At 47.8% G+C, this 13,469-nt stretch overlaps 1 protein-coding gene across 1 annotated transcript in view; it reads right to left on the bottom strand.

The window, feature by feature from the left end:
- The window catches only part of CACNA1C (calcium voltage-gated channel subunit alpha1 C), a 621,853-nt gene that overhangs the window by 106,362 nt on the left and 502,022 nt on the right, over positions 1 to 13,469 (bottom strand). The window contains exons 15-19 of the mRNA XM_044228473.1: positions 10,366 to 10,573; positions 9,318 to 9,438; positions 7,561 to 7,675; positions 6,660 to 6,780; positions 6,240 to 6,309 (exon numbers count right to left, since the gene is read on the bottom strand). Coding sequence (XP_044084408.1) covers positions 6,240 to 6,309; positions 6,660 to 6,780; positions 7,561 to 7,675; positions 9,318 to 9,438; positions 10,366 to 10,573 — 635 coding nt within the window. The remainder of the gene's footprint in view (positions 1 to 6,239; positions 6,310 to 6,659; positions 6,781 to 7,560; positions 7,676 to 9,317; positions 9,439 to 10,365; positions 10,574 to 13,469) is intronic.

The following is a 13,469-nucleotide window of genomic DNA, read 5'->3' as shown; positions in this document are numbered from 1 at the left end:
ACGACTACATATCTTGTTCTGACCAAATGCATTTAAAAATGTCTAGTAGGGGAATGGGAGTAAGAGCATGGGTTCTCTAGTCAATGCCTTGACCCAAATCTTGGCTCTGTTTCTTTCTGGCATTTAGTTTCTCTGTGTCTCAGTTTCCCTGAGACACAGAGAATGGGAAAACAGCAAATATATACCTCAGAGTGGCTCCTGGCACATAATATGTTCTATATAAAAGTTAGCTCTTGTTATGATCTCTGCCCACAGGAAAGACTCTTAGTTTGTAAAGTAGTGTTTAGCGTCTTTTTCGGTCCGACCTCTGCCTGCTGTTCTTCCCTGACAGGCTTTCTGCTCTTGCCATGAGCCTGTTTTCTGAAGGCTCATGGTGGTGGGTTGAATAATGTCCCCGACAAATTCATGCCTAGCTGGAACCTCAGAATGTGACCTAACTTTGGAAAGAGTGTCTTTGCAGAGGTATTGTTGTGATGAAGTCATACTGGAGTGGGGTGGGCCCTAAATCCAAGGACTGCTGTCCTTATAAGGAGACATAGAGACATACACGTGGAGAAAGAGGCAGAGACAGGGGTGATGAGGCTGACAGGCAAGGAGGGCCAAGGACGGCTGTCCACCAGCAGAGACGCAGAGAGGTGAGAGAGGATTCTCCCCAGAAGCTTTAGAGGGAGGATGGTTCTGTCAACATCTGATTTCAGACTTGTAAGCTCCAGAACCATGAGAAAATAAATGTTTGCTGTTCGAAGCCCTCAAGTTCATGGTTATTTGTTATGAAAACTCCAGGAAATGAATACACTCGCCATGTGCTTTCGCATTTCCTTTCCTCATGCTGTCTCCTTATTTGGACTGCCCTCATCTCCCTCTCTGCAGAGCTAGAAGGACTGCCATGTCAGACAGCATCATTCACCTGGCTCTCCTGAGTACCTGGGTTCTCCAGAATGACCTGCCTGCAATTCTGGGGCCCTGTTGGCCTCCTGCATGCACTCGCACTTAGGACCCAATAGCCAGCATACCTGATTTTACATGTAGCTCTTTATGTGCTGAGAGAGACACTATGGAGAGAGACACTTGTCCAGCGTGTAGTCGCCCTTGGCTTTTGATGATGATTACATGTTCACACCAACATTTGCTTTATGAGGAAGAGGACTTTACAAAGGAAGAAGGAGACTCAGTTGTTGGAAAGATAGTTACGGAAGTTTATCTTACAGACCAGCCACATCTCCTCATGCTCTCTCCTCTCCTGGTTAAAATGAAGCCAGGTGGTACAGAGAAGAAAAGATACCTGGCACAGAGCATGGTTTGTTCTCAAGCAAGAAGCATTTAGGGGCCCAAGGCTTTTTTGGAGGACCAGCAGAATATAGGCATAAATCAGTCCCACCCCAGAGTAATTAGATTTGACCAGCAAAGCAGTTAATATTTTTAGCAGCAGAGAGACATGAGATGAAGAACTGTATTGGGCCAAGGGTTGAAGCTTTCCAGCCACACCTTGGTAGGTAAAAGAGACGTGGAGTCTCCCAGTAAAGCAAAATAAATAAACCTGGAGTTGGCCTAAATTGCAATATTTACAAATGAAATTTCATTGAGAAGTCTCTTCAATTCCTGCCCAACTATTTGTATTCTTTTCAGTTGTGCTCTAAATCAACAACTTTCTTATTCATGATAACAATGCTTTCTTATTCATGATAATTTGGTAACAGGTAATTTAATGTTTGCTTTAATCATTGGTGTTTCAAGAAAAACATATTTACTAGCTTTGTGGATTTCCGAGTTCTGGTGAAAAGTTTTGCTTTCATCTGCAGGACCTGCCCTGCTGATTATGAAGCTCGGCCCTGATTCCTATTGCTAGGGAGAAGCAAGCCAGTAGGTTCAGACACATACCAGCTGAATTCCAGGCATAGTGTTTAGAAGGAAACCACGTCTAAAGGACAAGCCCAAATTTGTAAAGGGCCAGAAATCTGACAGCTGTGATTCTCTGCATGTATTATGTATAAGGACGGAGTTGGCAGAGTAGGAAAAGTCAGGTCAAGTTCTGTTTGGGGGGTTGGGAACCGAACCACCTACACTCCAGCGCTGGATGCCGGTGGACTCCCTTAGGGATCCGTTCTCGGAGGTGTGGAGAAGCGCACTGTGGAGTTGCTGTGGCTTTCATGATGGCAGGTGCCCGTGTTCAAAAGTAAAACCCCCTATGTAGTTGGACGCCTCACTTTTGGTCCTCAGTGATCCTTGCCACCCGACCCCTCCCCCTCCCCCTGCCTCACTTGATACTCATTTTCATCCCTGTGATTTTGCTCTCAACCAATTCAGATAAAAATATTACTAACACCTAGCGCCTACAGCATACTGAACACAAAGCTGTGGTTCTTGCCCTGGAGGGACCTACAGTGTTGAGTGTGGCCCAGAGTTCCCTGGCATGACTGGCAAGGCTACGCCCCCGGAAGCGAGCTCTGTGGATAGCGTCCGGAGACGGAAGCCTGAGGTTGCACCTGTTGCTGCACTGGGCCTGTTCTCTGCTGGCTCAGCTCCAAAACCTTATCTACCCCCATTACTTCCTTTCTCTCGCTGACTTCTAGGTTGTTAGCAAGTCCTGCCAAATGCGTCCCAAGTTCTGCCCGTTCTCTGTATCTACGCACCAAAACAGAGTTTTGGCCCAAGTGGCCACTGCCTCTCACAGGACTGCTACTAATGCCCTCACTGCTTTCCGTTTTACTCTTGGCCATCTACTGCCTTGTTTTCATGCTGCACAGTCTACTAAAGATAATTCAGACATGAGATCTTATCTTCCTCTGCCTGAGAACCTCGGATGAGTCTTCACGGCATCAACTAAGGTGGGAACTTCTCAGGTGGCCTCAGAGACCCTGCCCTACCGGCTCCTGCCTGTCTCACCCACAGTCATTCCCCTTCGTTCTCTTTGCTCCATGCATGGTGGTCTCTTTGGATTCTTCCACAGACCATTCTGCCCAAGAGATTCTGCATTTGTGAGCCCTCCACCTAGAAAGCACTTTCTTCTGATTTCCATACATCTAGTTCCTCTGCCTCATCCAGGTTTCAGCCGGAATGTTGCCTCCTTCAGGAGGCCTTCTCTGACCACACAGCCAAAGCAGCCTCATGCCACTGAGGAACTCGTTCACATAGCCCTTGGCTTCGTTATCTCCTGACTGCTCACTGCTACCTCATGACCTTTTTGTTGGCCTCCTTTCTTGCTCACTATCTGTCTCCCCAGAAGACACTCTCTCCCCACTGTAAGCTCCAGGAGAGCAGTGACCTTCCCTGTCTTTCCCGCAGGTGTATTCCTGGCACTTGTCACAGTGCCTGGCCCACAGTAGGTGTCTCATTAGTAGTTATTAAGTGAATGAATACCTCCATGGTTTCTTCCAGCTCCCTGTCTATGACTATAGTATGGTCTCTCCCCTTCCCCCAAAACAAAGCCCAGCCCAGCCCACTCTTGTCCATGCAGGCTGGCTGTCTCTCCCCCCACAACTGCCCACCTCACGGCTTTGCTGTTATTCAAACCCCTTGAAGCAGCTGGAGCCTTCCCAAAGCATCAGGAAGAACAGAGACTCCCTGTGCATTCTCTGGTGTCATTCACTTTTCTTTTTCAAGCGTCTTTATTAATTTTTAGTCTGCAAACACACATCTGTATGTTTCCTCTAATAAATGACTCGATCAAATAAAAGCACAGTCTTGGCACCCTTCCTAGGTAAGCAGATATTTCTAAAATTTAATGTATGCTAAGCAGGGAGACTCAAACCAACTGTTGAGCTTTGGAGATTCCGCAGGGAGGGAAGGACTGACAAGCCACTGCTGGCCGGTTGGTATGTTGTGCAAATCAGAAACAGGCCCCTCCATGGGGTGTTTCTTTGAGGGCAAGGGTCCTGGCTAGGGGACTGCAGGTTGGAGTTCATGCCCACTCAGTCACATCCGCACTCACCTTTGGGTGCAACCTGGACAAGCAAGAACAACAACCTGGCCGGGGCAGGGGTGGGGGAGGGCACAGGCATGGGAGGCAGGGAGAGGAGGAAGCCGGAGGGAGATGTGGGGGCAGGAGGAGTCGTGAGAGTATTCTCTGGCCCTGCACCTCTCCATCCCGGGAGTTTGGCTGTACGTGGGCCAGGTATGATATCCACAAGCACTGCCTCCCAAAGGCATCTGGGTTAAGTGGGCACAGGAGAGGCCAGATGCCCAAAGGCTACAAAGCAGAAGGGGCAGGGTTGGGAGGACAATGGCAGATCAGGTTCTTTGCCTTTTCTGGTTCAGAAGAGAGAGGAGCAGCTGGTAATGAAAGATTGACCAGAACAGAGACAGCAGGCCAAGTGATCTTGGGAGGGATTCTTGGGGACTTCTGCTGCATCTGGAAATAGGGTCCAGGAGGTGCCCTGCAGAGGCAAGAGAAGGAGGAGCCGGGAAGCAGAGACTGGTTCCTTGGAGGAAGGGAGGACATGGGGAACCACCAACTTTAAGAGGACACCACCCTTGGGTGAAAAAATGAAAAGCAGAGACAGTGAACAAATGGGGAGCTATTGGGGCTGGTCTTCAAGGCCTGAGTGTGGTGGTGGGCTGAGGCATGACAACCTCGACTACCTATGAACCACAGGTCTCAACACAGGTGTGTGAGATGCCTGGGACCAAGAGAAACTTTGGAGGGGGTGGGTCTGCAGGAGGCTGGAGAAGGGTGGTCACATGACAAGGGAAGGGACACTCAAAAAACTACAGGATCCTGACAAATCAGCAGAATGTGGGAAGAACTTTTCAGTCTAAAAGCAAAACCATTCCAAGAATCCTCAAAGCTGGGTCAACAAAGGCACTTTTTCTGCGGTGGCTAATATGTTGACAATGTCCTCATTATTTTTTTCCCCTGACCTGCTTCCCTTTCTTTCAAAGGGCAACAAAGAAGAGAAAAGGCACCAGTATATTTAGAATGATGGAACTGGAGACTATGGTCGCAGGTGTAGCTGCCCCACCGCCAGGGAGAGAGAACAGGCCTGGGCTGCCTTCAGCTGGGCACACATGGGAAAGTGCCCTCAAATCCATGCTGTCCCCCTGTGCTGTGTGCGGGGGCACCTGGCCAGCTAGGGCTAGCACCGCCTGGGGCCCAGGGGGATTCCTTTCATTACTATCTTTCTTTCTAAATTTGGAAAATACACACACAAGTCGAGAGACTTGTGCAGTGAGCCGCCATACCCAGCTTCAACAGGAGCTGCTGGAGTATATTTTTAAGCAACTTCTAAATATTTTAGAGTCTATCCATATACACATTTACATGTATAGGCTAGAACTACAATAACACCACTACAGTAACAAAATAAACAAAAACTACCTCAAATCATTAGTTTCCAGTCCCTATTCAATTTCTCCCTGGCTTATCTTCAAAATGTCATTTCAGAGTTAATTGGACAATTCAGGATCAAGACAGGATTCCCCATTGACTTTGGCCAACATGTCTAGTCCTTAAAATCCTGTAAGAATTTCCACCCAGTAGAGCTTTCAGGCTTCGGACACCCTTCCTGCTCTTCCTTTGGTCCAATTCCCAGCAAACCAAATCCTCCTTCCCAGGAGGCAGGAGGTAAGTGAGGGGGAAATGATCGCAGCAAGCCTGCTTCCCAAGGGAAACAAAGATGGCTGCCTGAGTCCTTGCCGACAAGGAGGACAGATGGAGGGCGGCCTGAGGACCTCTGATAGTAAACCCTCTCAGAGGAGACTGCCTTCCAACTTACGTATCAGAAGATGAGAAGGCTGAGTTGTGAAGAATTCTTTTTATAATAAATGAAAGCATTTTACGAAGCAACCAGTGGGGATATGTGTGGTGGTACTGTCCTTGTACTCAGCACTGCCCCACTCCCCCACCCCAGTAAGGATAAGACAGAGTCAGGATTTACTATTATTATTAAGTAAGCGTAATGCTGCAACTTGCAAATTATATAAGTTAATGATTTTACGGCATAAGATATAATAAAACCTTAAATGTCTATAGAATCCACCTTCCAAAGGATGTAAAAGACTGCCCAAACACAATTTATTTAATGTTATGTCGTTATTATGAGGAAGCCAGGAGCAAAGTTCCCCTCTGGATGATAGCTGGTAATGCCTAACTACAGAGGCAGAAGACATTTCGTTGTGCAAGGTACCTGGAGACCGAACCTGGAAACACCCGTCCCTAACACATGGCTACTTCCATATGGCTTTAGAATCTAGATCTCTACCCCCAACCTCCCAACCTCAGGGTTAGGCAGTGGGATTGGTACCTGTATTTTCTGGGTTGGGGTAGGGACTCTTATCCTCATTTTCATTGGGCTGGAGGTCATCCATGTTGATCTAAGCAGCCAAACGAGAGAAGGAGGAAGAATCTAGTTAGATACATTCCCCAGTTAGAGAGGCTGAGAGAGGCCTTGAAATTGCATTATAGTCAATGACTGAGCTGTTGACTCAAAAATAGGTCCTTGTTATCTTGCGTATATCCTTAAAGACATCAACAGAAGGCTGGGATTCACCCAGCCGGCCTTCTCTTCACATTGCTAGCCCTCCTGTGCCACCCACATGGGTTTTCTTTCATTGAATCCCTTTCCTTCTTTCCTCCTTCCTTTCCAAGGGTGCCTGGCCTGGGACTGTGCCCTCCCTCCCCCAGCAATGGGCCTCCCAGATCCTGGAAGGAGATGGCTTCTGACCTTGGTGGTGGGTGGGGACTCTCCATCAGCAGTAATAGATTTCAGTTCAATTTTCTCCTCCTTGGTCTCCTCCACTGCTGGCTTCTCCACCACCTCTTGTTTCTTCTCTGGGCTGGCAGTCCTGGCCGGTCAGCAGGAGGAAAAATTAAATGTTTACTGAATGATAGGAAACATGAAGAAACAAACTACCCCGTGGTCTGCTAGGGACTGGTGGGAACAGGTTCCCTGGGCTTACATGCATCTTCCTTCACCTGGGGCATATGGTACATGCCACTCAATCCCAGATGCCACTGGGCTGGGCCCACAATGCTTGGCCTGACCACACCTTGCTCTGTCTGGCCTCTTTCAGCTTCTTAGCTGCTACAAGTCCTTGTCTAAATCAGAGGAAGTTTCTGGATCTGATTCAGGATTGGTTTCTGGAAAACTCTGCTCAGTATCTAGCAGATGTGTGGATGATGAAGTCCCATTTAGACAATGACAGAAGATAATGCAGGGTCTTATCTTGCTTTCTGAACGCCGGAGATGAGTTATCAAATAGTGAAAAGGAGTCACTCAGCTGGAACAGCATTTCCCTTCTGAGTGGCTGCCTTCCTCCTCTCTGCGCCCTTCACTCCCTCCACCTCTTATGACCTCCCTTCTCAAGAGCACCCTCCAGCTTCTTAGACAGGTGAGGAAATCCAACACCTTCACAGAGACTGTAACTCATGACGGTCCCTACTTCAGAGCCATGCCTAGGTATTAGCAGAGAGGCCCAACGTTCTGTAGGCAGCCCCATACCCGGCGTCTTCTAGGAGTTTTGGTCAATAGAGGCCAGTGCCCAAGCCTCTCGCTACCACTAATGGGAGTGGCAATCAGAACTGGGACCCTGGGGCCCCAGGGATGGGTAAGCTTAGAGGGTTACCTGGCCAGCTTCTTTCTCTCCTTCTCTTCTTCCTCCTCCTTTTGGGCAGACGTGAGGCTCTCAGCATCCGCCAGGTTGTCCACAGCAATGGCCAAGAACACATTCAGTAGGATATCTGTTTGTGTCCATTCTTAAAGAAAATGACCCTTGGCCTTGGGGTTTCTGATGGGCTCAGGGGGCAGGGAGGGTGCAGGACATGCAGTGGTTGAGTGCTCCACAGAGTGAGCTCAGTGGTGACTCACCCCGAGGGTACCCAGCCCAGTGGCATCCCTCCTCCACCCCTCTCCCTCCCCATTACCCTCCTAGCAACCAGGAGATTTCTAAGGGGTTGAGAGCAGGCTAGCTTGCAGGCTGGAATGGGCAGCCAGTTAGGTAGTGAGTCTGCCTTGCTCTTTAATTGCCAGGTTTCCTTATTGGTTTCCCTACTGAGGTGGCTGGCTGTAATTGACATAATAAACAGCATTGTCTCTAGCAGAATGCAGAATGCTCTTAGGAGCGGTTCATGAAAACCGGGCACTGAGGAGGTGCCTGATCTCTCTGCCAACTCTTCATGTGAGCCTGTGCATACAAAGGCCCTTGGAGCGTCCAGCCGGAGCCAGCTGAATCCCGGGAACTCCGAATTGAAGTGGTTATTGGCCCTTTTCTTCTCGCTGCCCCACTCCCCACCCCCACCTTGAAGAGAAACACTGTGGCTTGGAGAAGCAGAATCAAAAAAGCGTAGTTGCATGGGCCCTTAATGTTCATTAAGTCTAACCTCCACCCCCAGGCTCCCAGACAGCCACACCATTTCCCATACCAGGAGGCCACAACCCGCAGGGGTGAAGGGCTTGCCCAATGGTGCCAGCGTACACCTGCCCCCGGCCCCCACCACGGCAGCAGGGGCTTCGCAATCATCATCCCATTAAACCTCACGGGGACCTGTTAAGCAGTAGGCCCTGATATTTCATCACCCATTTTACAGACACTGAGGTAGAGAGCCTTTAGTTTGCTGAGGTCACCCAGCTGGTAAAGGGTGAGGGCAGTCTGTTGGCAGCAATGCCCGAGCTTTTAGCACTACGTTAAGCCTTGATTTAAACCGGAATCTTGGGCCAGAGCTGCCTCTACTTTACCATCTCCTCTGCACACAACCCTCATGGGGTTAGATTGCCTGTGGCTGGAGACCCCAGAAACCTGCCCATGGCCTGGATCTGCAAGCACTTGTCAGGTCTGCCTGGTGAAGCCTGTCTGGCTCCGCCTGGAAGATAGTCCTGGAGAGCAGCTTCAGAGGGAGGGACACTGAGCAGAAAACAGGGAGGAGAGATGAAGGTCATTTCAAGGATGACGGCTCAGGTCCCCTGGACGGCACTTCTTACTTCCAGCAGCCATAGGCCAAGTGTGTTCACCCTGGAATCTATGTGAGTAGCTGTCCGTACACAACACCAGGGGGCATTGTTCACCCAGACTATAATAAGAACATGCCTCCTGGAGTCGGGCAACACTACAGCCCAAACTAGTTTGGGAAGATGAACTTACATCCCCACCTATACCAAAGCTCCAGGCTTCCACCAAGACCCTCCTCCACGGCTAAGGTGGTTCTGGAAAGCGACACATTTTCTCCCCAGAGCACACCTTTCCCCTGCTTGCCTGGGGGCCCTGTGGGCGGGCAGCCACACTTTTCAGCCCCGAGTCAGGACCTGCTCGGCACCTGTATTTGGCATCGTGCTGCAGGCTGAGGGAGGGTGGGGCAGCAGGGGCGGGGAGGCAGGAGCAAAGGATACAGTTTCCACAGATGAAGAGGATGATGAAGTAAATACAGACTAACATCCCTGGAAAAGAGGGGCCGCCATAAGCCATGATCCCATCATACATCACCGAATTCCAGTCCTCCCCGGTCAGGATCTGAATGACACATTCCCACCAATAAGGGACACAGCGTTAGACCAACAGCAAACCCAAAACTCCCCTACCCTGCCCCACTATGTTAACAAAATTGTCTAAAATCTCTTTTCCACCTCTTTCCCTCCTCTTGGCCCCCAGTTCTCCTCCCAGGGGCTCTGAGCTAAGCACCTGGGCAACTTTGAGTCCACCCTCAGACAAAGTGCATGGGCTCTGGCATGATATTATTTGAGAAGTGACTGGAAAGGCTTCCTGGTCAAAGTATCTTCTTCTAATCGACTGCACAAGATGGCCACTATTAGCCTTTCCTCTGGGCCCTTGCACAAACATGAATGTTTTCACTGAGAGAGTACTGTGCTGTTCCAGCTTTCCCCAGCGTTACTCATTTGGGTGCCACCTTTAAGATTTGGGCCACACCCACATATTTTTCTTGTAAATCAATCTACTTTGAAACTTCAACAAGTGCTACTTTAGCTTTACCCGACACCAATATATCTATGAAATGACAAATTTGATGGGCTAGTTACATTTTTTTCCTGGTGACAAGCATGGTGTGTAAAAAGACAGAGCTTCATCACCTTCCCCTCCCCCAACAAGTGCAGTCTCCTTTCCTCTGTTTGTACTTTGGGTGTTCATGTAGAATTTATTTGAATAAAGGGTTCCATGTTTAAACAAGAGTTTTTAAACTACTCAATTATATTTTTTCCCCCTGTGGTCCATCCAACAGTGGGATTCCATGGGGGACTGAGGGTGGGGGGACTATAGAAAAAACTCAAGACTCTCCCGGGCATGGACCTTCCATGGCTGATCTAGGCTGGCTTTGGTTGCTCAGTACAAGGTGAAAGTCCCCACCACCTTTTCTCCCCCAAAACCCAACCCCACCACTCAACAACCCTCCCACTCATTATCCCAGCAGAGAAGAGTCCATACCTGAAACACGGTGAGAAGGGACTGGGGAAAGTTATCAAATGTGCTCCTCCGGGTCTGCATTTCATCAAAGTTGAACTTTCCTCCAAAGAGCTGCATCCCCAGGAGGGAGAAGATGATGATGAAGAGGAAGAGGAGCAGCAGCAGGGAGGCAATGGAGCGCACAGAATTCAGCAAGGATGCCACCAGGTTGCTTAAGGAGTTCCAGTACCTGAGGACCAGCATGGGGGAGATTAGTGTCCTTTTTTCTGTGCTTTCCTTAACATCACTCCTCACTCATACACCCACTAGAAATTTCAAGATAAATTACAACTCTTTCTTTTCCCCTTTCATTGGGGGTAGCTGCGGTGGTGTGGATTTGACTGGTAAGCTCACAATTAGAGTGTGGAGCTAGTCATTGCAAGGTCCCAGGATCAGTAATATGCAATGGTGAGTGGATGGAGCTCTGAAGTCAGAAGCCAGAGTTTCATCCTAGTTCTGTCGGTTGCTAAATGTTAACTACACTTAGGCAAGTCACTTAACTTCCCTTCTGTTTGCCTCTGAGAAAACAAAGATAACAGTAGCAAATACTTCACTAGGTTATTGGGAAGATTACATGAGACCAAAAAAAAAAAAAAAAAAAAAAGCAGCCCACCCAGCAACAAAATAAAGAATAAACAAGTGGGATTACATCAAATTAAAAAGCTTGCAGTCAGCAAAAGAAATCATCAGCAAAGTGAAAAGACAACCTGTGGAACAGGAAAAGATATTTGCAAGCCATATATCCAATAACAGACTGATATCCAAATATAGAAAGTAGCCAGACAGGGGCGCCTGGGTGGCTCAGTGGGTTAAGCCTTCAGCTCAGGTCATGATCTCAGGGTCCTGGGATCGAGTCCCACATCAGGCTCCCTGCTCAGCAGGGAGCCTGCTTCCCCCCCCCCTCTCTGCCTGCTTGTCTGCCTACTTGTGATCTCTATCTGTCAAATAAATAAGTAAAATCTTAAAAAAAAAAAAAGAAAGTAGTCAGACAATTCAACAGCAAAAAACAAAACAAAACATTAACCAAAAACCAAAACCCCAAATAATCCAATTCAAAAATCTGGCACAGGGGTGCCTGGGTGGCTCAGTCATTTGGGTATCTAACTTTTGACTTCAGCTTAGGTCCTGAGATTCAGCCCTGCATTGGGCTCCACACACAATGTGGAGTCTGCTTATCCCTCTCCCACCCCTCACTTGGGTGCGTGTGTTCTCTCTCTCTCAAATCAATCAATCAATCAATCAATCAATCTTTAAAAGTACAGCGTTTAAAAAAATTTGGTACAGGACCTGAATGGACATTTTTCTAAAGAAGATATATATGAAACGGTGTTCAATATCACTTGTCATTAGGGAAATGCAAATTAAAACCACAGTAAGGTGACAACACAAGAGATAACAAGAGGAGAAAGGAGAACCCTGGTGGGCTGTTGGTGGGACTGTAAATTGGTGCAGCCACTATGGAAAACAGCATAGAGGTTCCTCCCAAAAAGTTAAAAATCAACTACCATATGATCCAGTGATTCCAGTTCTGGGAATATATCCAAGGGAAACGAAAACACTAACTCAAAAAGATATCTGCTCTCCCCATGTTCTTCGCAGCATTATTTATAAGAGCCAACCCAATTGTCTATCAAAGGGTGAATGGACAAAGAACTTGTGGCATATATAATACACACACACACACCCTGGAATATTATTCATCTGTAAAAAATGCCATTTATGACAACATAGATGGACCTTGAGGACATTATGCTAAAAGAAATAAGCCAGACAGAGAAAGACAATACCATAAGATTTCACTTATATGTGGAATCTAAAAACAAAAACAAAAACAAAACCACTGCACTCATGGAGAAAGAGATCAGATTTGTGGTTGCCAGAGGTAGGGGGGAGAATTGGATGAGAGGGTCAAAGGTACGAACTTGGAGTTATAAGATAAATAGGTCATGATGATGTAATGTACACTGTGACAACTATGGTTAACTCTGCTCTATGATATTAACAGAGTAGATTCTAAGAGTTCTCATCAAAAGGAAGGATTTTTTTCCTTTTCTTTTTTTGTATTTATTTAAGACAATGGATGTTAACTGAACCTATTGTAGCAATCATTTCATAATAAATGTAAATCAAACCATCATGCTGCATGCCTTACGTTTATAGTGATGTGTGGCGAATTATTTCTCAATAAAACTGGAAAAAATATAATTACCACTCTTTAAAAAATCCCCTACTATAGAGCCTGGCACACAGTTGATAAATTACTGTTATCACTATTGGTCTTTAGACAGAAAAACACGTTACCATTTCTTCCCCCCAAGAATGCTATTCTCAGTCCAGGCAGCAGCTGGTCACCCAGGGGAAACAGAGGTTTCAGGGCTCAGTGAGGTTTCCCAGATTTACCCTGCTGTCCAAAGAAATGTTTTTTTTGTTTGTTTGTTTGTTTGTTTGTTTTTTTGTTTTTTATAAAGCCTCTCTTCTGGAGATTCTGATTCAAATGTTGTAGTTTGGGGCCCAGAAAGCTGTATTTTTAACAAGCATCCCAGATGATTCTGACAAGCAGGCAAGTCTGGGAAATCCTGGATTACAGGAAACCCCTTCCACCCTCAGGGTGGGAGTCTTGGGGCCTTCCTGGGGCAGAGATGGGTCCTTGGTGGGGCGCCTTGGAGAGGAGGCCCCCAGTCCTGATAGTCGCAGACCTCTCTCCACTGTCAACACAGAGGTTCTCCATTGTAGCCTGGGGAAAATGCCTTCCTCTTGGCAAGAGGAGGAGGCGTGGGCTGCTCACGGCTGCGGGCTGTGGCTTGGGTTAGTCAGGGTGAGGAAATGCACCATAGCAAAAGGAACACAGCCTCCAGCTGGAGCAGGTGAGACAACAGAGAAATCTTACTTCCTTAGCTCCACCTTTGGCCTGCCTGCCTTCCAGGCCATGAGCTTGATTTCCTCCACTTCAGGCATTCCCAGCTTACTGCCAGTATATACAGGGAATTGTTTTTGCTGCTCAAAAGGGTGACATGCAAACCTCTCCTATTCTAGCCTCCCAGCTGCCCCCCGCCCGAACCTCCGTACTTCTCTCCGGAGAATGGTTC

The sequence above is a fragment of the Neovison vison genome, chromosome 12 (genome assembly GCF_020171115.1).
Source record: "Neovison vison isolate M4711 chromosome 12, ASM_NN_V1, whole genome shotgun sequence".
NCBI lineage: Eukaryota > Metazoa > Chordata > Mammalia > Carnivora > Mustelidae > Neogale > Neogale vison.
Note: the sequence above shows the minus strand (reverse complement) of the source record. Positions and strands in the feature narration are given on the sequence as shown.